The 26159-nt window shown below is 44.8% G+C and overlaps 1 protein-coding gene across 1 annotated transcript in view; it reads right to left on the bottom strand.

Moving 5' to 3' along the window:
• Positions 1-26159, bottom strand: part of LOC111155672 (DS cell adhesion molecule) — a 766750-nt gene that overhangs the window by 69035 nt on the left and 671556 nt on the right. Inside the window, exons 20-21 of the mRNA XM_022515961.1 lie at positions 22847-23002; positions 12756-12889 (exon numbers count right to left, since the gene is read on the bottom strand). Coding sequence (XP_022371669.1) covers positions 12756-12889; positions 22847-23002 — 290 coding nt within the window. The remainder of the gene's footprint in view (positions 1-12755; positions 12890-22846; positions 23003-26159) is intronic.

Raw genomic sequence — 26159 nt, forward strand, 5'->3', positions numbered from 1 at the left:
GCTGCAGTACCAGCTCTACAATTAATCAGTGCAAATGTTAATATGCCTCTTCCTCATCACAGATCCCATGGTTACTCAATAAAATATAGAGTCAAAGGATTTCCAATGGTCGAATGTTTGACTACTGTACACACAGTGTCCGATGAATAAAGGGAGACCAAAGGGCTCTTGCACAGATTCCACAGAGATGCGTGCATGCTTTCGTGGGCATGCATCCTCGTCACCCTACCTGCCCCCTTCACCACCCTACCTCTCACTCATGCCAGTCCTCTCTTGTGCTTAGAAAGTCACAGGAACATCGAATCCTTCTAGAATTTCAGAGGGAAATTGGCTTGCTTCCTAGCAATCTGAGGAGACAATCCCAAGACTGTGTGTATTTGTATTCTGTAATGCTCCAAGGCTCTGTTGTTGCCAAATTAATTCTGCAAAGCTTAATGATGTGCAAATTATAACAATCACTCCAATTGAACATTAAGCATCAACAGAGCATTAAAATATATTCAGAAAATAAGGATTTTCTGGGAAGAGAACATAGCTCTTAGTTAAAACTCAGTAAGCATCCTGTCTGTAAGGGACAATTGGTACTTAACTACCTCCAAAATAAACATTTTATTTAATTTTTTTACCTACAACCCAAGGTGCACCTAAAATCAATGATAAAAAAAATAATTTCTAATGCAACAATATTTGTTTCACTGTTTATGTAGAAGATCAACCAAAAGCCAAAGTAAAAATGTTTATCTATAAAAACTTCTTCCTTTTGGAATGAAATTTCCCTATATAGATTGGAGTAAGAAATAGTAGTCAAACTGTCCAGGGGTTCCTGTTCTTTATTTGGGAAATTTAGTTGCACTGGTGTTATCACCCTCTGATGCCACTCTATTCCCCGGATTACCGCCATAATTAGGCACCATTTTTCGACTCTCAGAAGTGTAAGCAGAACGTTGCCAACCGACCCATTTAAACAATTGAAGAGTTGATTTTTTTTTTTTCTTTATAACATATGTAACTGGATACTAAATGTGACTTTTCCTGTTGTCTTAAAATTTTAGAAACTGGCTTAACAAGTGAGAGTAGTCCCCCAAATGCCGGTACCTTCTCTCCTAACAAAAAATGTGAGGGCCTACTCAGGGCTTTCTGATATTTTGTCCATCTCCCATCTCTGAGCTCGAGAAGAGGCTAAGTCAGGAATAGGATATTCTTGTGGAGAGCAGTCTCTGTGCATTCCCACCTAGGGGTGCCAGGGATTTTGAACTCCAAGCAAACCCCTCAGAGAGCTTGGAGTCTGGAAGCACATAGAGATTGGTGAGTCACACCTGAGGCTATGCAGAGTAGCAAAGGCTAGCCCTGCCCCCAGCAGGACAGCTGGCTGTGCTGGGGCTGGCTCTCACTTCCAGTGTGGTGGGTTAAGGATGCTTCTGTGTAGGCCCTGCAGAGGAGGGCAAGACTGGATGTCTTGGGACTGGATGTCTCCAGAGGTGTGAGATGCCTCCTACAGAGGGCTGTCCTGTGACTCCCATAATCACGCATCCATAGATGGGGCAAAATTCAAATATTGTTAACAAGCTCAAGAGGTGGCAACAGGTAAGAGAAAAAGAGCTAAATGGAAATAAAGAGCATCAGAAGTTCATGCACAGTAAAGAAGCAAATCTATTTGTCTAAATCCTCCCCATAATGCTCAGTCAAAAACACTTGTTCTAAGAGGGAGAATGAATATTGCTTACTTAGGAAACATTTTCCTCGATAGTTTTGATGAAATATAATAACTGATTATATTTACCTTCCATCAGTTGTGTCTTTATTGGATACTGGATTTCCAAACATAATGATCTAATTATGTTGGAGCTGACTTGTTAATTTCTTTTTTTAAATTTTTATTTATTTTTTAAAATTTCTTTTCAGCTTTCCAGAATTCATTGTTTATGCACCACACCTAGTGCTCCATGCAATACGTGCCCTCCTTAATACCCACCACCTGGCTCACCCAACCTCCCACCTCCTCCCCTCCAAAACATTCAATTTGTTTCTCAGAGTCCACAGTTTCTCATGGTTGGACTTGTTCATTTCTATGTGTATCCTCTTATATGCCATTCCCTCCCAAACTCTGGTCAGTGAGAAGGGATCGATTTTATTTCCAGATTTCTCCTGCTATTTCCATTACATTGATGGTTCAGAGACTCTGAAACATTGAGAGTGTGCAGGGACTAGAAAGGAATGGAGGGGCTTCTCCTTCAAGGGACAAGACAGAAAATTGTAACCTAAAGAGAAGCACACCCCAAAAGAAGGTTCCTAGGATTAATGAATCAAAAGTGGCAAAAAGAGAAATTGTTGGGGAGAGACAGATGCTTTTCTGAATATTTAAATATTTAAATCTCTAAATATTTAATTTTCTGCTGACAGATCTATAACTCTGTCGTCTCATCTTCAAAGTTAAGACAGAGATATTAGCCACTCTAGAAGATTTGATTATGCCTGCAGTGTGAATTAATCTTGAATGGATAGCTATAACTAAGCTGATAAGGGATGGCCAGAGCAATAGGACACTTGGGGACAACCATGAGAACTCACTGGACTAAAGATCTCTCCTTTGGATCTTGCAAAGAAAAAGTATGCGAGAGCTCTTAGCATGATGCCCATAATGGGAAAAACTAATAAATAATTACTGTTTGTATTCACAGGCATTTACTGAGTTCAAGTCCAGTGTGTAGACTGTAAGGTAAGTTCCTTCCCCAAAGGAACAAGAAATGACCATAACTTGGCAAACAGAGGATTAACTGAATGAGGCATAGTAAGATCCTGACAGGTTCCTGCTAAAATGTAGAAATAAAAATAATTTCAATTCCCTTTCTAAAACTCCAGTCATAGTTGAGGATATGATTAATATTTACAAAATGCCTAAGAAAATAAATAAAACTTCGTTTATTTGATTTTTAAAAATATTTATAGCAAGTTTCTTTTATAAAACTTCAGACATGTTGGCTTCCCGAAAATTGTACCAGGAGTGGAAATTGCAGCTCATGAGATAAACCTTGCAATATTCAGACCAGATAGCTCTCATTCACTTGTTCTGCCTTTCTCACTATTGCGTTAGTTCTGATGCGTGGAGTTACAGAATTCTGAGGAACTCAACAGTTTGCTTCTTAAAAGAATGGAGAGGTTGCTGGAAGGTTGGTTTTCTCCCTGTGTTTCAGTGTCACTCACGAAAAGCCTGAGTCTATGGGATCTACTTTCACTACAGAATTATTTTTGCCTCGTGGTTTTGGTACAATCATCTTCCTTTCATATATAAGATACTTCTTAATGGTAAACAAGATAGAATAAATAAATAAATAATAAAATAAATAAGTTTTATTTTAAATAAAAATAAATAAATAGGAATTAACCACAATTAATTACTTTAAATGCTCTGTAGTGATTTCTATCAAGGTGGATATTTGTCCAATGATTGCTGGATTCATTTCCAAATCCCTCATGCTATTTAGCTCAATGAATGACTTGCAAAGCCTGAGGTCTTTTCTCAGCCCCTCCACTGGCCACATCTGTCCTTGGTTTATACATCATGTATGGTCCTGATCTTTATTCTCCTTTGGATTACAGTCTCTCATGTCCTCACCATCTCTCCCATGCCAGATGGGTTTCAAGCTCCCTGAGGGTGGCCTGGCTACACCCCTCCCTCTATGATTTCCTGGGGATATTAGGTCCCAGCATTGCAGAGTCAGGACCCACCTGCTACTAACCGAAAAGGACTGAGGAAACATCTGTTGCATTAAGTTGACTAATGACCTAGAAATTATTTGAATACAATCAAGAATAACTATATAGAGAATGACTATGGATTCACAGGCTGCTCAGACCAAATTATTCAGCGCATCTCATGGATATAAAAAGAATTCCACTTAAAAAATTTCAATTAACTTTTTAATGAAAAACTAATTCTATCAAAGAAGTATGGTGCTTTAAAAAGCTCTAATATCTAATTGTTTTTTTTTAAAGACTCGAATGTTCTGATTTTGTGGATAGTATGTTCACAGCAGTGATTTAATAAGCCTCCCCCCGAGCAGAATAAGCAAAATAGGCAGCTCTTTTAATTATTGGACAACGACTCTTTGAGGACATATAAAATCTTTCTGTTTAGTGGCAGAGGAATGACCCGGATGACATTATGAATAAGGAGTTAGCTGGATCAATTTAGGATTTGTCTTTGTTCTTTAAGTTCTCATGTATAATACATTCTGATCTGATTTTCATTTTATTTCCCTATTTTCACCGCCAGAAGAAGCTAATGGATCATGAAGGCTGCCCTGTAGGGGTAAACTGGGAGGGTCTGCATGCATAGTGGGAAGAGGGTTTTCAAGCTACGTGCTTCATCCAAGTCAATTTTGATGGTTTCCTCTGAACTTTCCTGAGATTATTGTAGTTGTTGTTATATCTGTGACTGTTGGCTACTTTTTAGAACGTCTTCCAAACAACCTATTTTGGCCTTCCAATAATAGAAAATATTATTTTGTAAGGGATTAAAGTTGATGTGCAGAAAAGCACAGAAGAAGCCAGAGTCTTCGTATTACTGTTTTAGAATCAGCACCGTCCAATTAGCCAGACTGGAATCACAGGGTACTTTCTTTTCCCAGGCTCTTTTTTTTAAAGATTATTTATTTATTTATTTGACAGAGAGAGATATCACAAGTAGGCAGAGAGGCAGGCAGAGAGATGGGGGGAAGCAGGCTCCCCCGTGAGCAGAGAGCCTGATGCAGGGCTTGATCCCAGGACCCTGAGATCATGACCTGAGCTGAAGGCAGAGGCTTAACCCACTGAGCCACCCAGGTGCCCCTCCCAAGCTCTTTTTAACAAAATCATCTTCATTCACTATAATTTTGCCTCATCTCTTCTCCGTGGTCATCCCACCTGCCATGCAAATGATCTATCTGTAAAAATGTTTTATTAATCTGACTTGATCGCTATCACTTATTGGATGATGAACAAGCAATTCATTGCGTTCTTAGCCCTTGCATTCTTAGCCAACTTTTGGCTGCTCCATTATTTCTAGCTTTGCCATCACAGAAAAGAGAGGGCCACCATTAGGTCTTTCAGATAGAACTACAGAAGGATGATTTCCATGTCAGTGATTTAAAAGCACAGCATTTTACCTAATTCCTTGTGAGATCAAAAGCATCCCCAAGTACATAAGATACTTTCCTACCTTATGAACCAGAAACTTCATTATATAGTTTAACATCTATTGGATGACTCATGGCCATTATCCATAAAATTTAATTCAACACAACATTTGCTGAACATCCACTATTTCAGGATAATACCAGGCTTTCTACAGGTAGGACAGTGACTAACTGGGGGCCCTGCCCTTCAGCTGACAAGCCACTCTGGGCGGCCCAAGTATACCCCCATTAACAATAATGCAAGAGGTTGTAGTTATGCCAAAATGAGGCTGAAAAGCAGTGCTGGGGACCCCTCAGGTGAGACAGAGCCAGCTTCCCAGAAGGCCATCGGCTGTCAGGGTGAAAGGCCTGGACTCTGAGCTCAGACACCTGTGGGTTGCAACCCCTGTCTTTGCCTTGCAAAATGCATGTTCTGGCCAGATGGCACATGCTCCACTTCAGTGTCACTATGGCGAGGTCTTAATAACCCCACCTGTATGTGGTAATCATGAAGACTAACTGATGAAAATTAGTATTATTTAAGATGTGGGTCATGGAAGCAATTTTGTGAGTTATGATAATCATTTACAAAATAAAGTGGAAAAGGAAAAAAAAAACCTACCGGAAAGGGAAATATCAGAGTGCATCCCATGGAGCAAGTGTAAACTCTGTTTACGGACCTTTTAGTGCATGGGTGCTAGATTATGCTTGTAAGATGCATTTCCTGTTGTGAGCCATGAAGAAATACATTTAGAAATCATAGGCATAAAATGTTTAGTGAATAGCAAATTCTCAAAAATGGTGGAATAAATAATATAACATTTAAGTTAAGCCTTCAGGATAAAGACCTTAAATGAGAGGAGGATGAAAGGGAAAAGGCAAGGAGGACCCAGGGCATGCACACACATGTGCACACATGTGTGTACACACACACACACACACACACACACACACACACACACACACGAGACCTGGGATGGCTTAAGAACTGCGTGGGTAGGGTAATGGAATAGGAGATAGGAGACTGGACAGGAGTTGGAGCTGGACTGTGGAAATCTGTTCAGGTCATCTTGAGGATTTATGTAAAATGGGAGAACATCTAGAATGTGAAAGAATGGTGATGACAGCAATGCGGACACTGGACTGGCCCTTGAGACTGGCAGTGGGAAGGCTTCTGACCTAATTTGGTTCCCTAGTGAGGACCTGAACCTGGGCAATGGTGGTGGACATGGGAGAATGGAGAGGATTGAAAAGATACTGTGCAAATGACATTACAGATAAAGGGCTGATATTCAATATCTATAAAGAACTTCTCAAACTCAACACTCTAAAAACTAAAAACCTAGTCAAAAAATGGGTAGAAAATGGCAAGATTTCATTTCTTCTGATGGCTGCATAGTATTCCATTGTGTATATATACCACATCTTCTTTATCCATTCGTCTGTTGATGGACATCTAGGTTCTTTCCATAGTTTGGCTACTGTAGACATTGCTGCTATAAACATTCGGGTGCACATGGGGGGTTAAGGGGGTAGGAGAAGAGTAAATGAAACAAGATGGGATTCGGAGGGAGACAAACCATAAGTGACTCTTAATCTCACAAAACAAACTGAGGGTTGATGGGGGGAGGGGGGTTGGGAGAGCGGGGGTGGGATTATGGACATTGGGGAGGGTATGTGCTATGATGAGTGCTGTGAAGTGTGTAAACCTGACGATTCACAGACCTGTACCCCTGGGGATAAAAATATATTATATGTTTATAAAAAATAAAATAAAAAAAATGGGTAGAAGACATGAACAGAAACTTCTCCAAAAAAGACATAAAAATGGCTAACAGACACATGAAATACATCAGGGAGATACAAATCAAAACCACAATGAAATATCTCTTTACACCCATTAGAATGGCAAAAATTAACAAACAGGAAGCAACAAATGTGGCAAGGATGAGGAGAAAGGGGAACCCTCTTACACTGTTGGTGGGAATGCAAGCTGGTGCAGCCACTCTGGAAAACAGCATGCCAGTTCCTCAAGAGGTTAAGAATAGAGCTACCTTATGACCCAGAAATTGCACTACTAGGTATTTACCTCAAAGATACAGATGTAGTGAAAAGAAGAGGCATGTGCACCCCGATGTTCATAACAGCAATGTCCACAATAGCCAAACTGTGGAAGGAGCTGAGATGTCTTTCAATACATGAATAGATAAAGAAGATGTGGTTCATATACACAATGTAGTATTACACAGCCATCAGAAATGATGAACACCCACCATTTGCATCAACATGGATGGACCTGGAGGGAGTTATGTTAAGTGAAGTAAGTCAAGCAGAGAAAGACAATTATCATATGGTTTCACTCATATGTGGAACGTAAGGAATAGCACAGATGACCATAGCAGAAAGGAGGGAAATCCAAAGGAGGAGAAATCAGACAGCTAGATGAACCATGGAAGAATATGGACACTGAGAAACAATCTGAGGGTTTCAGAGGGGAGGAGGGTGGGGGGAGGGGGTAACAGGGTGATGGGTATTGAGGAAAGCATGTGCTGTGATGAGCACTGGGTGTTATACCTAACTAATAAATCAATGAACACTACACCAAAAACTATATACTATACAGTGACTAGCTGAATATAATAAAAAATAATTTAAAAATGGTAAAAAAAAAAAAAAGAAAAGATATTGTGGAGAGAGGATTTTCATGACACATGTCACTTCACAGATGCTGTTTCCTCCGGTTGTAATACCCTTCTGTCCAGTAAAATGTCCCCCCTGCAAGCCAGGATTGTATGTACGTCCCAAGAAACTGATTCTGATCCTACTGTTTGAGTGACAGCCCCTTGCCTGTGCTCCATGTCATTCTGTCCTCTGTATGTCCCACTTGTGTCCTTTGCCACATCACAGGAACAGTGACCATCTCTGGTATTTTCTGCCCTCCCTAGAACCAGGAACTTCTCAGAGAAAGGCAGACACTCCATTCTTTATCATGGCCATCCCATGGTCGCCATTAGAGTTGTTCTACAAGCTGCTCTGGTTTTCCTGTCTTCTGGGTATATGTTGGGATTGGTTTCCTTGTTCTCTTGTGGTTGGGGGAAGCCCATGTTATGCCTCTGTCAGACCCTCTGGAGGGGTACTTCTCTCTGCCATAAAACCCGTGTGTGGATAATATAGAGGAGAACTACCACCAACTCACAATGGATGTGGATGTGAAAGACACATAAAGCTGTTGGTGTAAATCCCTGAGATTCGAGGTGTCTGGTCAGAGGTCAAAGGGTACCGTTACATCATTAGCTTAGCTGGGAAACAGGGAGAGAAGGGGAGCAAGAATGAATTTGGTTCTGGACACATTGTATATGGTGGAGTCTTGACGGAGACATGGATGGAAGGAGGTAGGCAATATGGGACTGAGTGGTCCTCTAAGATGGTTGGGGTCAGAGAGAAACATTTTTGATCTTGGCAACTTTAGATGATAATTAAATTATAGGAACAGATTCAAGGATTCATGGAAATAATAAAGATTAAGAAAAGAGAATGAAGGAAGAGTGTTGAGAAATGTGTACATTTAAGGGTGGGTGTCGAGGGGGAGGGGTCAATGGCCTTGGACAGCCAGTGGAGGCTTCAGAGACAGGAGCAGTGTCCAGGGACACGGACATTTATAAATAGGGACAGTCAGGAGACCCCACTTGACAGTTCCATCGTGGCACTCCTGTTTGACTTGAGAGTACTCGACAATTCTGGGTTTCTGAAGCCACTGTCTCTTGTCCTCAGATCCATGATTTATTAAATTCAGGCCCCGGGGAGGGGGTGGCAGGTACAGGGCAAATGTACATCTGCTACTTTGGCTCAAAAGTTACCTAGACCTGGCAACGGTTACTTTCCTTGCCTCCCTGAGACTTGCTTACATCTATGTTGTGGGCTACACTGTGGGGAGTTTAGTTGCTGGAAGTCGTCTTCTGGATAAGGAGAGTCCGGGAATGTTCTCCTCCGCTCATGCAGTACCGTCAGCTGAACACCTGGGTGGTGGAGGGATTGGGTCACGTTGACATCTGAACCCGGAGGAACTGATGTGGGGCATGGCTCGTTGATATCATTATTTCAGGCTTTCGGACTTCGTTCTTCAGTGCTGAGACGTTTGTGTGCCTGATTTCACTGTTTCAACCACTTAGCACTGTGAAAGAGACACTTTCTCCATCCTCACGCTTAGCGAACACATGGGATTTCCCGTGGCTGCTTTCGTGCAGGGAGGAGTGCTAGAGAGGAGATCGGCCTCGCTCCTTTCTCTCTGGGACCTTCAAGTGTGTGAATTGATCATTCCAACCATCATATATGAAAGAAAACTAATAGTCACGGCCCCAAAATTACATGGGTAAGTTCCTAAATCAAATGAATCTTAAGATTTTGCAGCTTGAATCTTTGCCTGGGAAGGAAGGTCGACGTGTCAGGTGCACCTGCTCGTCCCTCACGGTGGGTGTCCCAGCACCACCAGACTTGAGGTGCATTTGCAGCTTCTCGTCTGGCCACGTATGCAATCTCCAATCTGAGTATCTTTGACTAAGCTGTCCGGAGAGGACACAACGATACCAGTGCCTGTGATTAGACAATAGGCTTTGCGCGTTATGAAGAGCCTGGGGCTTGTCACAGGTCCTTTCCCTGGGGGTCTTTAGAGGAAATTTGTATCAGCGAGGATGTTAGCTGAGGGAGTCCCTTACAGGGCAACAAATTGCAGAGTGTGTGGTGTCCTCGTTTACCTTCGCATGTTCTACATTCAACTATGAGATCACTTCAAAGAACAGAACGCTGGAGAGATGAACGAGAGAAATACACAGAGCTCACACTGCCCTCTGGTGTTTATGCAGCCACATAGCGGACGCGTCAAAGTGTCGCAGGGGGTGCTCGCATCCAGTCTTCGGACTTCTCAAATCACAGAAGCTCGGGAGGAAACAAAGTGTCTCTTTCCAGTAATTTATACTCTTCCTAATTCCATGTGAAAAAAAAAAATGGGTCGTATTCTCAAGTGTTTCCCTCCGAAGAGAAATGCATTAGTCCTCACTGCTCTTTCCTTAGAATATATTATTTTATTTTAAAAATAGGTTTCATATGGGAAATCTCAGTACCTCCCACTCAGTTTTTCTGTCACCCTGAAAGTGCTTTAAAAATAACGTCTATTAAAAGATCAGGGCCTTGTGGTCTTAAGCGAGGTTTGAAGTAGATGAACAGCCATGTGGCTCGAGAGATGGACCGCCTGATTCTGGTTCACTTCACATTACTGAGGTCCACTCCGGGACTCTGGACCTTCCTTGCAAAACTTACATGCTGCTGCCCGGAAGACCACAGGCACCTCGTAACGGTCCTATTTCTGGGTCCATAGTGCTCTTTAATATTGTCAAAAGCAGCACAGAGCCACCTAGCTCGTGGCAGTCAGACATTAAGTAGGTGAAAAATCTGGTTGTTCCTTCCCATCTTTTCCGGTTAGTTGGATCTTAGGATGGTCGTTTTTGGAAGGGTCTTGTTGGGAAGGTCCTGGGTGGTCGAACTCCAATGTCCTGTGCTTGGAGAGACCATGGAAACCCCTTTCTTCTCTACCCTGCGGACAGTTTGATCATGGCTTCTTGCTGTTCTATGGTGCGGAATTCATTGGGTGAAGGACGGGGACTAAGATGGTCCCCAGCATCCACAAGTGGGACTGTCTCCCCCATGAATCGGTCTGTCCACATCAACTGCAAACGAGCCAGCTTGTGTTGTTAGCGTAGAGGTAAAGAGCAGATGGGGGTTGCTGTCGGTGTTCTGGGTACCCTGCTGGTCTCTCCCTAGGCTGCTGGGCTCAGAACAGCAGGTGTGGGTCCTACAGGAAGTAGATGGATGAACGAGCAAAGACAGAGAAAGGAGCATTCCAGATTCGAGTGGAACGCAGGTGCGGCTTACTCTAGCAATGGTTTTGTCTCTCTTTGGCAGAACAGTTCTATGTTGGGGCTGAGGAGAGAATCAGGGTCTGTGCAGGGGTCCTCCGTGAACCGCCTCTCTGAGTAGCAGGCCACGACTGCCGGGCGCTTCCTCCCAGCACCGTTTGGTGAGCATCTCTGCGCTGTGAGGGTAGGATGGCAGGTGGGAATTAAAAGCATGTTTGAAACCAAAGGAGGAACCCATAAGAAAGTCCTGGAGCCCATGTTCGACCGTTTACGTGTGCATCGTTACTTCAGCTCCAGAGGGGCTGCTGCTGACCGGTGTTCTCCAGCGGAGATGTGGGCCTCTGCGAGCTGAGCACATACTCTCCCTCGTCTCTCCACCGCTAGTTGCGCTCACTGTCTGGGGTGCTCCAAGGCCTGGGGGCTCCCTACAGACTCCAGACTTTGGAAAATGTATCACTTTAATTGGAGAATTAATTAATTAAATTAGTTTGAGAATATGAGTCAGGCTTAAAAAGGAAGGCAGTCCTGACAGCTGCTACAGCATGATGACCCTTGGGGACACAGTGCTCAGTGAGGTGAACCGGTTATAGAAAGACAAGGGCTGTTGGGTTCACAGAGACAGAAAGTGGAGGGGTGGCTGACCGTGCTGGAGGGAGAGGACATGGGAAGTTCGTGGTTCAGGGGGATGGAGTTTCAGTTTGGGAAGATAAGAATGTTCTGGATGTGGATGGTGGGGATGGTCTCCTGACAGCGTGAATGTGCTTAACACCACCGACCTGTGCACTCAGAAATGATGAAGATGGCAAATTGTATGTGAAGGAATTTTACCACAATACAAACCAAAGTTAGTTTGTGTTTTCCTTCCACAAATGCTTCCTGAATGACTATGCATGTCAGGTTCTGTGGCCCAGCAGAGGAGGGGTCAGCCATGGTGCCTACCTCTGAAAATGCCCTACATATTCCTGGGTAGATATCACGAATTTTTTGTCCCACTTTGGCTTTTTTTCTCTAAAATTTCCCATTCGGATCTGCTTTTGTATCTGGTCTGCAATACAGCTTAGGTCTATAATTATGACTTGGTAGTAATAATATTAATGAAAATAAATACAGCACTGGGAAGCATTAATTACCCTAACTTTTAATTCTGTCACAATGAATGAGGCGGACCACGTAATTGTCAGGGTCACAGATCCTCAGCAGAGGCCCCCATGTCTGGCACAAGAGGGACTTTCTTGCTCTCCTTCAGTGGGGGATGGGGCCCGGCAGGAGGAAGGGGTGGGAGGTGGGAAAACAGGAGGGAGGGCGGAGGGAAAGGGGGAGCCAAGGAGGGCCTGGAGTGCACATAATGACGAGTTCAACAGCAAAATCAATAGGTGCTGTCCACTGACTATCAATTAAGGAACAATTAAGACCTTCGGGTTTCGATTTTGAGAAGCCGGCTGGCAGTTTTGTGGGAAGTCACCAAATAAACAATAATTCTAGACAATTGTGTCCCTTATAATGATTCATATGGGTATTTTCAAATGAGGCATAAATGAGGATGTTGCTTTGTGGTGGAGACAATGGGAGAAAAAATAAAACCCCTGGAAAGACCTAAGTAGGTGGGAAACAAAGGAAGGAAGCTGTCCCCAGGGAGCCCTCGCAGCTCATTTCTGAAGTTGCTTGAAAGGCACGTGGTTATTTACCAACTTACTGTGGGGTAGGGGTGGGAGCAGAATATGGTGTACTTCCGGATGATGCCGTTCAGCTTGAGAGGGGGAAGCCAGGACACAAACACCATGGAGGCTGAGGCCGCGGCTGCCTTCACTCCTGCAGGAGGACCTGGAACTAGAAGAGCCGTGCGTTTAGTCACAGTGATGGGGCTTCCCCGGGCGCTCAGGTCCACGCTACCCGACAAGACCCTTGCTCCAGCTGGGCCCACGGTCAACTCCTCGAGGATCAGTGCTGACAGGAGAGAGAGCTCCACCGAGTCCCCTCGGAATCCACATGCGTAAATCCCAACCCCAGAAGCTCAGATTGGGACCTTATTTGGCGAAGGGGTCTGTTGAGAGATGATCAAGTTAAATGATGGTCTTTAGGTGGCCCTCACCTAGTAGGACTGGAATCCTTATGAAAAAAGGGGAAATGTGGACACAAAGACAAAACAATGACAGAGGAAGAAGTTGGGCATCAACAAGCCGAGAAGTCTGGAACAGACTCTCCCTCACAGCCCTCGAGGGAACCAACCTGGCTCATCCCTTGATTTTGGACTTCTGGCCTCCAAACTGTGAGACAATGCATCTCTGTTGTTGAAGCCCCCCGTCTGTGGTACTCTGTTCCAGCAGCCCTAGGCACTGACAGTCTCTCTCAGACGAGAGAGAGAGATAGGTGAGCCCCACTAGCTCTGTCCACTGCCCAACTTTAATAAGAATTCTCTTAAGTCAGTTTAGCCAGAATCCCCTCAATAATTGATCACTCTTGATACACAATCAACATCTTCATTCTCTACCATACCCCAGGTATTACCTGATCATCCTCCCATGCCTTCAGCAAAACTCCTGCTTGGTCCATCTAGTCAGAACGCCCCTCATCTCCTGTCCGTAATTTTCCACCCAGCGACCCTACTCCTTCCCTCCATCTCTTGGCTGTAAATTCCCCCCGTCATTTGCATTTGAAGTTGAGCCCAGTCTCTTTCTCCTACCAGGAATCCCCACTGAGGTGGTCCCCACACATATACCTCACAGCGGTTCCCCTGAATAAAGGCTGCTTTGCCACTCTTTAACAAGTGCCACAAATAACTGTGTCTTCCACAGAACTCATACGTTCAGTTGAAGCCCCTGTCTTCCAAGGACCTCTCCCTCCCCATTGTAGCCTCTTGTGATGTCCTGCCTCTGAACATCTGGGGAATTTAACTTCTTGTGCTGCTACAGAGTTTGGCTTTGAATGGGCTGGGGATGTACATCTTGCCTCCTGAGTTAGAGAGAAATGAGGACAAACTTCCACAGTCATCACGGACCACACTTCCTTGCCCCAAACACTTGGTAATGGCATCCTTTTGGGCTGAGGGAGGCATAGAAATACTTTGATGAGGATAGACTTTTGTGTCGGAGATTCACAGCTTGCGTAGACAACACACACTCTTCTGTAACCCATCTAAGAAGGCAGGATATGGTGTTCACAATATTAAGCATAATTTGGGAACAAGCTTGAATGCCTCTACCCTCCCCCATCTTTCTGTTTTCCAGATTGAAGAGGGAAGATGCAGTGAGGTAGGCAGGCTACAGGGGGAGGGGGAAAGGGCACTAATGTTGCTACTAGATAAGCCTTGAGGATCTTGTTTTGTTCCTCACTGGCCTGACTGTCCACGTGGAGAGTGGTTCCCACCTTGATAGCGGTGTTCAAATTCCAACCAACATACGTCCCTTGTGAGCCCCTGGAGGAATCTTTGAGTCTCTTCCTGCTGTAGTAACAACATGACTGCTTGGTAAACATTTCTGGAGTTGAATGTGTGTCTCACGATGGGCATCTCAACTCTTCCAAGTCAAAACGACAAAACCAGCGAACACAGTGAGAGCTAACTTGGGTTGAACATCGTCACCACTTAAAAATATGAAATCTCAGGAGCAGTTTTTGGCAAGCCCCGCTGATGGCAGAGGTCTAGAAAAGGGGACACATGTAAGTGATGACACTCAAATTACTAAGTCCTTAGGAACAAGGCACTGTTGTCCTGAGTATGAAGGGCATTTGTGCTCAGGCTTCCTCTTGGTGAGGGTAACAGCCAAGACATCCACCCTCCTGCAGCCTGGGTCAGAACCACAAGGACTCCTCCTGAACACCAAGGGTAGAGTGCACACTTTCTTGACTTTTTCATCCTAGTGGATGCCCTAGATTCGCCAACATTCTCCACTCCTGCAAAGCCACCGCCTTGCTGGGGTTTGCCATGCCCAGCACTACCCCTGCCAGCTTCCTTCTAGAAGCCCAAGTGCTTGGGCAGCAACCATGGGAGGCTGGCTGCTCAGCAAAAGTCAGTCATGCTTGTTTCCACCTTATTTGTGACAATTACCCTCGTCATGGTAATGCGGTTTAATTCATTATGTAAACCAATGAAATGTGAGTGCCAAAGAAAGCCGTTTCCGTGACAATTAATGGGACTTCTTTGGAAAAGCTTTCTCAATGGTAAGTTAAAAAAAAGAAGCCCTGTCATTAAGAATCTGCCTTTGGCTCAGATCATGATCCCAGGGTCCTGGGATCGAGTCCTGCATTGGGCTCCTTGCTCAGTGGGAGGCCTGATTCTTCCTCTCCCTCTACCTGGTTGTGCTCTCTCTCCCTCTGTCAAATAAAAAAATCTTAAAAAAGAAAAAAGAAGGTTTGGCAAGTTTTGGGCCAAGATTACTGAGAAAAATGATACATATAGTGAAAATCAAGACGAGCTGGTTAAAAAAAGTCTAGCAGAGAGATTGTTGGTGCATGGTTGCATGGTTCACTCCACTCTCAGGAAGCCTAAGCCGGAAATGGCAGGTGATCCACGCTGGAAACAGTCATGGAACTGACGACATAGAGATCTCTTCACCCAAAACTTAAAGAAATGAGACCATCTTATTTAATTAAAGAATGAATAGTGACAATCTGAGGGTTTTGGAGGGGCGGGGTTTGGGAGGTTGGGTGAGCCTGGTGGTGGGTACTATGGAGGGCATGTATTGCATGGAGCACTGGGTGTGGTGCATAAACAATGAATTCTGGAACACTGAAAATAAATTTAAAAAATAAAAATTAAAAAAAAGAATAGAGAATCAATTTCTATTTGGATAAGTTAAAATAAATGTACATTAAACGTACCTTCAAGCATGTCTCTTGGTCACTGTAAACCTTAGTGACTCTTTGCTTTCTTTGATTATTTCCATTAACTTGTCTTGATTATATCAGATCAAAGGGCTTTCACTGCGTTTATTGTGTAAATCCCCATCTGACTCCTCATACACTGATGTATGATCTGTCTTGTGTAACATTTCCTTCTAGGGTTGTTAGAATTTTACATGAAACAATTTTATATCACTGTGCTGGAAGGTGCGAATGCTGCATTCTCCCTGAGGGCTTCTGTTCAGCTCTACCTCTTAGTTCTCTGTCCTGGCCAAATTCATCAATTTCTCCAAGAAACCTTAGTCTCCTCATCTATGAAGTTGGAACAATAATTGTACCTATTTACAGTTTTAGTGCTAGGATTATGAGAGATACTGCCTCTAAAGAATTTATATGGAGTTTTGCATACAGCAGACACCAAATAAATCCTAGTGATCATTTGTAAGGACAATCTTCATTTCCTTATGTTGCACATCACTAAAGGATCCCAGCCTTTACTAGGATGTGACCCAGTGTGGAACTATAAACACCAGATGTTGAGAGTTACAGAAAACAGATGGTGTAGGATGGTCTGTCTGGGACATATTTTCTTAAAACATTCTTAGTCATCAAGTTACATTTTGTTAATCTGCTCTTCAGTAAAGGATGCTGCTCCAGAGAACTATCTCTCCTGTGTTCTCCCGATTTGCCTGTGCCTCCCTGCATTCCAGAAGCTCTTACAGTTCATGCAGCCAATCCCCACGGAGATCTCCACTCAGATTCACAGGCACCTTAGACCTACCATGTCCCAAACTGGGATTACCATCTTCCCTTCCAAATCTCTCCTCCTCCTGTACCCACTGCAGGAGATGGCACAGTGATGTGCCATTTCACAGTTGCAAAAGCCAGAACTTATAATTTCCTCGCCTACCATCCCCCACAGGATGTGGAAGGTTAGGGAACCCTTTAGACCTTCAGTGGACATGGTTAGTCATTGGCTCTCCTGCTGGCTTAGCGTTCTGCAGTATCAGACCACTGTTTAGGTCTTTGGAAGTGGTATGCTTGTCCCACCCCAGGACCTTGACACAGGATGATCTGGGGTCTTAGGTTCCTTCTGCTTAGAATCTTTTCCTACTCTTCTTCTTTTCCTTGGCAACTCTTACGCATCCAGCAGTTTCTACTAAATATTACTTCCTTGAGAAAACCTTCTCTGACCATGAGCCTAGATGCATTCAGGGCTCCCAGGCTATCTCTGAAGACCCTTCCCCGTGGAACATGTCAGGATCCACTGAAATCTCCTCCAGCAACCTGCAAGCCCCACCTGGCCCATCCTGTTTTCTACTGTATCTCCAGTGTCTGAGGCAGTATCTGGAACATACTTATCTTCAATGCAGACTCTCAAAGTGAATAGAAAAATGATTTCATCAGCTATAGTGTGGTAGGAAGAATTTTAAGATGGTACCCAAGATTCTCTTCCTCTGATAAACATGCCTGTATAATTCCTTCCTATTGTACGTGGGTGGTAACTGTCACTATGATGGATGGGTTATTCCTGTGATCAGATTATGTTATGTGACAAAAGCGAAGTGAAGGGATTTTGCAGATATAATTAATGTTCTAATCAGCTGACTTTAAGTTAAACAAGAGGAGAGTATTCTGGGTGGGCCTGACCTAATCAGAGAGGGTCTAGAGGTCAGAGACTAAAGAACTCAGAGAGATTTGAAGCAGTAGTGATATACTCCCATGGGTCTTGAAAAAGCAAACTGCCCCGCTGGGGAGGGCCTATGTGACCGGGAACAGCAGGTGGCCTCTGGGCACTGAATTGATGGTACCAGTCCCCCACACACAAGGAGCCCAACCCTGCTAACATCCAGTGAGCTTGGAGAGGACCTGACCTCAGGTGAGCCCCTAGCCCCAACCAACACCTTGACTTCAGCCTGTGAGACCCCGAGCAGGGGACCCAATTGACCTGGACCTGGACCCCTAACCCATGGAAATGGTGAGATAATAAAGTTGTGTTATTTTAAGGTGCTAATTTTGAGGTGATCTGTTAGCATAAAAAGTGAGTCCGTACAGTTAAGGCCCCTGATGATGTGTTTTAATGTAAAACGTCAAAGTCAGTGTTTTGAAAAAATACTGTTCTGATTTGAAGTATAAGTCTGACTAAGTACACAGATACTTCAGCCAACTTCATTATTGTCATGATCACTTCTCTGGCCTTGGTGATCAGGCATAGGCAGGGAGTGTGTGTGTGTGTGTGTGTGTGTGATGGGTGGTGTCTGCGTGTGCATGTGAGCCTGTGTTTATGTGATCCACCATGGTAGCCAGACCCACCTGAGCCCAGTGTTGCTGAGATCCCCCCGAGCCAAGCGCAGACCGCGTGGTGCTGGCTGGAACCATCCATGACAGCCATCACGGTCGTGCCACACACACGTCTCTTTTCTAGTCTCATTTCCACAAGATGCTGCTGTTCCTGGCCTCTGCTCTTATAAGAGCGGTATTGTCTACACATTCTTTAAAGGAGACCAGTCCTTTAACGGTGGCATTGTGGGGGGAGCCAATATGCAGGCACAGGTGGATGTGGGTGGCCCTTCTTACATGAGAGTGGGCCATGGGGTGCTCCCCACGGGGGAGCCTTGGGACCTTGCCTGAGTATCGCTGCAGTGCAGGGAACTCGAAATCTGCATAGGGGAGGCCTTCTGGGACACCTTGGTCTGTTGTGCTCTCGAGGCACCTGCTGCACAGAGAGCCCAGCACTGCCACGTGCTCAGTATTTGTTCATGCAGGGGTGGCACTTCAGGTGGTCAGGCAAGGAGACACTGCTTTTCAGGCACAGCAAGGTGTGATTACACAATCACCCGAGAACAGATGATCCATGCCTTCCGGAGAATGTACGGCTCAAGATCTGGGGGCTCCAAGGGTTCAGAGAGAGCCTGATGCCTGCAGACTCTTCACTTGCTCTTAGCTCCGTTTTCCACGCCCCCCCCCCCCTCCCTGCAAGGAGAGTGTGAATCGTGGGGCAGGGAGCCCAGATCCCCTACCGCACCTCCCGATGGCTTTCTTCCCATATAAAATGATTTACAGAGTTATGTGCATTAGTAATGTACTCAGCAAATATTTGAACTTAAACACAACCGTCTCTATTTATACATATACAATGTTTACTTTTGCAGAAAAGGATCTGGGCTGTAAGTACCTTATGCCTGCAGAATAAAAGTAACAATTGGAAAATTAATAGATTGTGTTTTGTTTGTGTTCTCTTTCCCCACGGCTTTGCTCAGATTATAGTCTTAGCAAATAAAACAGTATTAGGATTTCACAAACCCTTTAGAATTCAGAATTAGCTGTCTTGTGTTAAAAAAAAAAGAGAGAAAGCAAGCCAGATCAGCAAATAATCTTTTGCATTCTTGCAGAATTATAAAGGTACAACTTCTGATGGATAGAACAGTCCTGGGAAGGGAATCTGAAGCCTGAGCAGTTCTCACGGACCCTGAAAATATGTCCACAGACCTAACTGAGGCCATGTCTGTGAGCCTAAGAGTATGTTTATGGACCCAAGAATTTGTCCACAGATTTATGAATCTGTCTCCTGGCCCAGCAATCTTTATGGAAGCCAAGAAACTTCTTAAGGCAAAGGTAACTTGATCCTCTGAGTAAACAGAATTATCCCTGGCAGAAGTAAACTTTTTAAAAATGTTTTAATTTTTGATTTGACTTATTTATCTTATCTATCGTTAGTTACCATTTTACTCTATTTTTGTACATTTTATATGCAAGCGATACATCTTTCCTTCCTAAGATGATCCGTGACTTAAGAACACAACTTAAGCTCTGGGCTTCCTGACACTGGGGGTTTAGGGACCTTGTTTAAGAAATGTATAGGGCACAGAGGACCAAACTGAATGTTTGGTGCCAATGCATTAATATTTCTTTCCCCATGAGAATATCAATAAACACTGAAACTTCTTTCATGCCTGGACTAGTGCCTTACTGAGGAAGAACTTAATGAATGTTGGCAATTGCTATTTTACTGGAAGTTTATCCACAACCTTACGTCACTTTAATTGAATCTGGCAGGTTAATTCAAACTTTCCAAACTCTAGGATTTTGTAGCAGAAATTTAAACAGGATCTATATTCTAAATTTGACGAAGCATTCCTTCTCTGATAATTAGCCTTGTCCCTTCTTTCAATTAGACACAAAATTGCTTTCAGTTTCATAAACTGCTCAAATGCCTATTTCTATAAGGTATTGAGTTTATAAAGGTGGCTGGCACAAGTCTTCACCCTCTCCAAGTAGTGAAGTTTTCATGTGTTTCTGGGGGAGAGAAGCTGATTGTTATGCCAGTTTTTCTCACATTGCTCTTGTGACACACACCAGCACGTGTGGGGATTCTCCACCTCCTTCCTGGGGGAACGGCTAGACCCAAGGCAGGGTCTTTCACCATCAATGGTGTCTCCACATGCCATCGCATGGGATACAAAAGCAGAGAATAATTGATTGATAAATTAGACCTTAGGTGTCAGGGCCAAGCTTTTTGTGAGAACCCCATGATTCCTAAAAGTAGAGGATTAATTAAAGATGATCCCAAATCAGCAGTCAATATGCTGTGGGGGAGTCTTCCCTTCTTCGTGAGTTTCCGTACATTCTTCTGAAAAATGCAGGTGTCAAAATTCATGTTGCTAGTCAATTTGGTCTTTAAGTAATGATTCTCGTGACATTCATGTTATTGCTTAGCAATGCAAAAGAATGTGTCACCCCTGCTCTGAATGAGTGGGGATCAAATAATCAAACATCCAGTGTCAGGAACCAGCCCACTATGTGTCAAGCTAGCTGTTTGCACACATCACTTGACTTTCCTTGTCTTAACTCTGTGCAGACTGATCATGATGGCAATGTTGTACACGAGTTCAGTTCAGAGGGTAGGTGAGGTGCCCCAAGTCCCCCGGGCAAGTGACAGCCAACATCTAGACACACTTCTTGCCTATTGCATTTTTTTTTTTGTCTTAACAAATGAATGTTTTTATTTCTTATATAAAATATATATCTTTTGCTTTTTTAAGTTTCTTTTCAGTGTTCCAGAATTCATTATTTACGTACCAGATCCAGTGCTCCATGCAATACGTGCCCTCCACAATACCCACCACCAGGCTCACCCAACCTCCTACCCCTCTCTCCTCCAAAACCCTCCGCTAGTTCCTCAGAGTCCACAGTCTCTCCTGGTTCGTCTCCCCCTCCAATTTCCTCCAACTCCTTTCTCCTCTCCATCTCCCCATGTCCTCTGTGCTATTCCTTATGCTCCACAAGTAAGTAGAACTGTATGATAATTGACTCTCTCTGCTTCACTTATTTCTGTCAGCATAATCTCCTCCAGTCCCATCCATATATACTATGGAGTATTATGCCTCCATCAGAAAGGATGAGCACAAACTCTTGTGTCTACCACATTTTTAAAAAACTAAGTTATGACCACCTTCACTTAGGACATAGCTTTGTAGATCTCTCCGTTAATGTGTAACTTCCTAATGGCATTTCATGTTGCCCTAAGATTTCCCTAAAAAGTCCAGTTCCTTTGAGCAGAATGGTTGATACCTGCACATTCCTGGGAAAACATTACCTGTGTGTTCTGGACAAGCTAAAGGTAATGATGCTAATTTTTGTGCATCCCCGGTGAAGCAAGAAGGACTCCAGAGATGGTGAGAAGACTGGGCGAGGGTAGATAGATGGGACAGGTTGGGGGAGTAAGGCTGGGCCTGCAGAGGTGATGGCTGAGAGTAAGATGGGATACGGTATGCTGCTTGTGTCAGAGAAGCTTTGTAAGGGGGCAGAAAGGCTGAAGAAAGAGTGATCTGGACCTCAGAGCCTGAGTCCCCCGCCTTGCTTTCCCTGGATGGACTTGTGGGGAACCAATATGTTTGGGATTCCACATAGAGAAGGAGGGTGCATAAGCATCTAACCTGCCAACAGGAGGTCATGTCCCCCACTACACTCTGCCCAACTTCCTGGGAGCAGAGTCCTGGAAAGAAGACAAAGTTGTAGAGCCAAAATCTGCACTGAATTTTGGGACACTGGTGTCTCATCGCCACCCTATCTCTGGGACTGTTCTGGGCTCTGATCTGGGGAGTCCCACATGGATATCATCTGACAGAGTTGCTCCTTCCTTACTTAAGGTGGAGACGGCTTTTTCTCACTATTGCTGTGTTTATCAGAACTTTACTTTTAAAATAGGCTCAGATACGGGACCTCAGAGTTTTGCATATTGAAATAATGCAAAAAGCACTCCCCCCCAACACAAAAACAAAACCCACTTGCCATATCATTTTTGCAGGTTTGGGGAAGAGTCACACAACCACGTCTACATTGAAGACAAGATGTTGGAACAGCAAGAATTAATGGCCTGAACCAAAGGGAGCCATAATTTAAAGTTTTGCTAAATCACTATGAATTCCTCTAAGTAATAAAAAAATGAATACAAAGCTCTCAAACTAAAGATTTATTCTAAAGTGGTTCTAAAACCGGCATAGAATAATATGGCTTAGACCGTTACGTAATCTTCCAGTGGAAGGATGGAAATCATCTGAGCCTACACTACGAGCTGACGAGTCAAATGGAAATTGTCTGGATGGGATATAAAACAGGTGCGACGTGTTTTGCACTTCTGGGATAAAAAACATAAAACATAAAAAACATTTTGTGTAAATAATAGCCAACAATTTGTAGAAAGAAGACAAATTCTAGGGGAGAGAAATGATGGATGCATTGAACAAAAGTGACCTAAGAAGTCGATGGTCTGAACCGTGCTGGCATATTTGGGAAGGGCGGCAGGGGGCTTGCCGAGAGCAAAGTCAAGGACAGGCCCATGGAGGAACATCGGGCTCTGGGACCAGCCCTCTCAACACCAGCTCCTGCCCAGGATGCTGTCACCCCAGGGAGCCTCGTGCGTTCCCCCACACCGGCCCCATCTCTCACCATCCTCTTTGGTCCGAGTGAAGATCTGCTCACTTCGGACGCCGTCCCCAGCGCGGGTGAAAGCCAGCACTTGGATGCTGTAGTTGGTGTACTTCTCCAGGCCGTCCAGCTCCAGGGAAGGCTGCGTCGTGGTGACGTTTTTAATCTCGCCCAGCTCTGGAGGACAAGAGAACATGACCTGGTGACTGGGGGTGGGCTCACTGGATGTGCTGTCCAGCCCTGGGGCTCGCCCTCCAGCCGCCACACCCTGAAATCCCTCTGAGGGGTTGTGCACGGCCTCATCCACATGGGACTGCCCAGGACTCAGGGCGGATCATCGTTCAGGAAAGCAGTGACTCACTCCAGATGAAGCGTTAGAGCCCAGCGCTGGCGGCCAGAGTCCAGCATCCCCCAGCAGCCAGTCAAGCATGCCCCCCACAACGGACCCGCGGAGTCTGAGCCCGCACGTGGCCCACTCTGTGCATACATTTCTAATTGCTCATTAAGAAACTTCTGCAAGTCGAATTTCGTTTTTTGTGTAGAAAGCAAACAAACTCAACTCTTACGGTTATGCATTGTTAAGGACCTAACTTCTCAGGTGTTTGAACTGCCAGCTCCTCCTCTCACCTGGAGTGAACCCCCCCACACACCCCAGCCTCCCTGCTGAAGTGACACGCTGATGTGTCAGAAACGTGGCATTAGCTAAAAATGCTTCATCTCCTGGAGTGGGATCAGCTCATCGTATTCAAAGGTGGGATGTTATGCTCTCCCATCTCAGACATATTAGACAGGACAATTTGAGAAAACCTACAATGATGTGTTAGAGAGCTCCATGGGTGTTCTGGATTTTGCACTGAGCCACCTATGGAGGGAGCACTTGGAGCAGGAGAGAGAGGACTGAGGACTGCTCACCCCCACACAGGACCCTCTAAAGCATACTGGCCCCGCCTGCGAGCCTGTGTGCCCAGTTACTAAGAGGATGGGTGGGAACCAGCCTCGCTGGGTGGCTGGCTGTTGCGAAGGTCCCCTGTGCATACGGCCGCTTGCACGGCTGTCTGCCAGCTTCTCTCCCTCTTGCCTTGGCGAAGACAGCCGCCATCCCTGCCTGCTCACTTACGGGTCAACATCGTTCTGGGTTCAAAGCTAACCTATTTAACCAGTGCACCAATCCTATTATCTCCATGACCCATTCAGGTTACAGGTAGGGAAACTGAGGCAGGGGGAGGGTCAGTGCCCTGCCTAAGGTCATGGTGTTTAGCAGAGTGGCCAAGACCATGGGCCGTGAAGCCACAGCATATGGCCTCATGTTCATGGGCCACGGTCTCAGCGTCCTGCTGTGGTCACTTGGTGAAACTGTCACATCGGCCAGATTAAACGAGCTTTCGCTTTCTGTCCTCTGTCTTTCTGTCTTCCTGTCCTTCCAGCATATCACACAGATGGCCGCCTATTAATTAACAACATGTTTTTTTTGTTGTTGTTAGTGACGACTCCAGAATGTCTTTTTTGTCTTTTTGGTTTTCATCAGAGCTGGACATAGGCGAAAAGTTGAATCTCAAATAAAACCTGGAGTGGCCCAGGCTTGTCATACACCTGCCAGGACCCCTGGGTGGGGTGCGGGCTGTGGGGAAAGGGGCATGGGAGGGAAGGTAGGTCATAGACTCAGCTGCAGGCCTGAGCGTGAGCCCAAGGCCCGTCACCACCTTGAGCAGATCCTGGGCCAGTCCTTTGGCCGGACTCTGTGCTGGGGGAAAGTGAGCAAGGAAGGGAGTCGCCAGAAGGTACCTTTGGCCTGGGGTCTTCTGGGGAGGCCAGAAGGGTGAACACTATTCGGGACCACAATCTGGAAGCCTCAAGAGATGGCTTTTGAGAGTGAAAGGATGTTTGCTCATGTGTGGGGTGGCTGCACATTCAGAGAGTGGACAGCCATTAGGCCTGATGGGTTAGGAAGCCTCCCCTCAGAAGGGAGGGTCCGCTGGTGACCACCAGAACGCCTTGTGTTATATTATTCACTTAAGATGCTCATTTTCCTGAACGGATCTAATATGGGTCAAGTGGATGAGGATAAAGAAAACACCCAAAAGCTAATGGGAAAAATTTAAGTGTAGTCTCATCAAGATCTTTTCAGATTAGGAACTTCTGCACTGTGCCAAAGATCTCTCTCTCTCTCTCTCTCTCTCTCTCTCTCTCTCTCTCACACACACACACACACACACACACACACACCCTCCAGGGAAAACACAGTTCCACAGAGCTGTAGGCCAGCAGCTAGTTATGAGACCTTGTCTACGTCATTGACCTCTGGGGACTTTGGGTTTTTGCATTTGTATTTAAGTTTTCATCTTTAAGAAGATTCCCGGGGTGTCTCCCTGCTGGAGGGAGCAGGTGGCGGTCTTTGGTTGCAGGAGAAGGTGGCATGGATGCATCAGGGCCATTCCCGGGTAAGACACCATGATGGGGAGGAGGAGGGCTCCAAGGGACACGGTGAAGTGGACCCTCCCCATCTTTTTAAAGAAAGAAACAACTGAAGCAGAAAAATTCCATCTACTCATGAAGCGCAACGTGGATTAGAGTTAACACTTGGATGTTTACTTGTCTTGGGGTTCATATTGCTTTGACGAAATGATTTATTCAGAATCCCCATTCAAGATGGCCCCCCAGAGGCTCATGACACTGTCCGGGTGGCACACTGGGCGTTTTGCTGACTGGCGGGTGCTTGATGCTTAGGAGATGCGGAGAAAATAGAAAGGAAAATCAGGACAAAAAGCCCAATCAAAACAGCATGCTTCATTTGTCATTTTTTCGAGCTTTTGTTCTTTTTTATGGTTTAAGCAGGATTTCTATCATCTACCTTTGACATACTCCATGGGGTTATTAAAAAGAAAAAAAAAAAACACCCAGGAACTAAAGGGTAACATTCTGCTGAAATCATGAATAAAATAATATGAGATGAATATATAAAATACATTTAGACATATTATTTCTACTATAAAAATTTTTAGCTGTTTTAAAACAAATTGTTTTATGTATTCATACCCTCCCTCCTACTCAAAGAGTCTCAAGGCAAAAAAACAGGGGTGGAAATGACATTTCTGAAGTACCGCCAACCGAGCCGTTACCGAAGCAAACATCCGGGCGGCACCAATGCCGCTTTGCCTCAGAAGCACCGTGTTGTCTCGGGGAAATGCAGAAGAAATGACAGAGTTCAGACGCAGATGGAGATGTGACTTCAAAGTGTACAGCTTTTCATTAGCAACTGGAGATGAATGGCCGTGTCACGCCTTGGAAAGTATCGAACTTTCAGATCGCGATAAAACACTCAGAAGTCTCACCAGCA

This window comes from Enhydra lutris, unplaced genomic scaffold (assembly GCF_002288905.1).
Source record: "Enhydra lutris kenyoni isolate GAN:26980312 unplaced genomic scaffold, ASM228890v2 scaffoldscaffold43, whole genome shotgun sequence".
Lineage (NCBI taxonomy): Eukaryota > Metazoa > Chordata > Mammalia > Carnivora > Mustelidae > Enhydra > Enhydra lutris.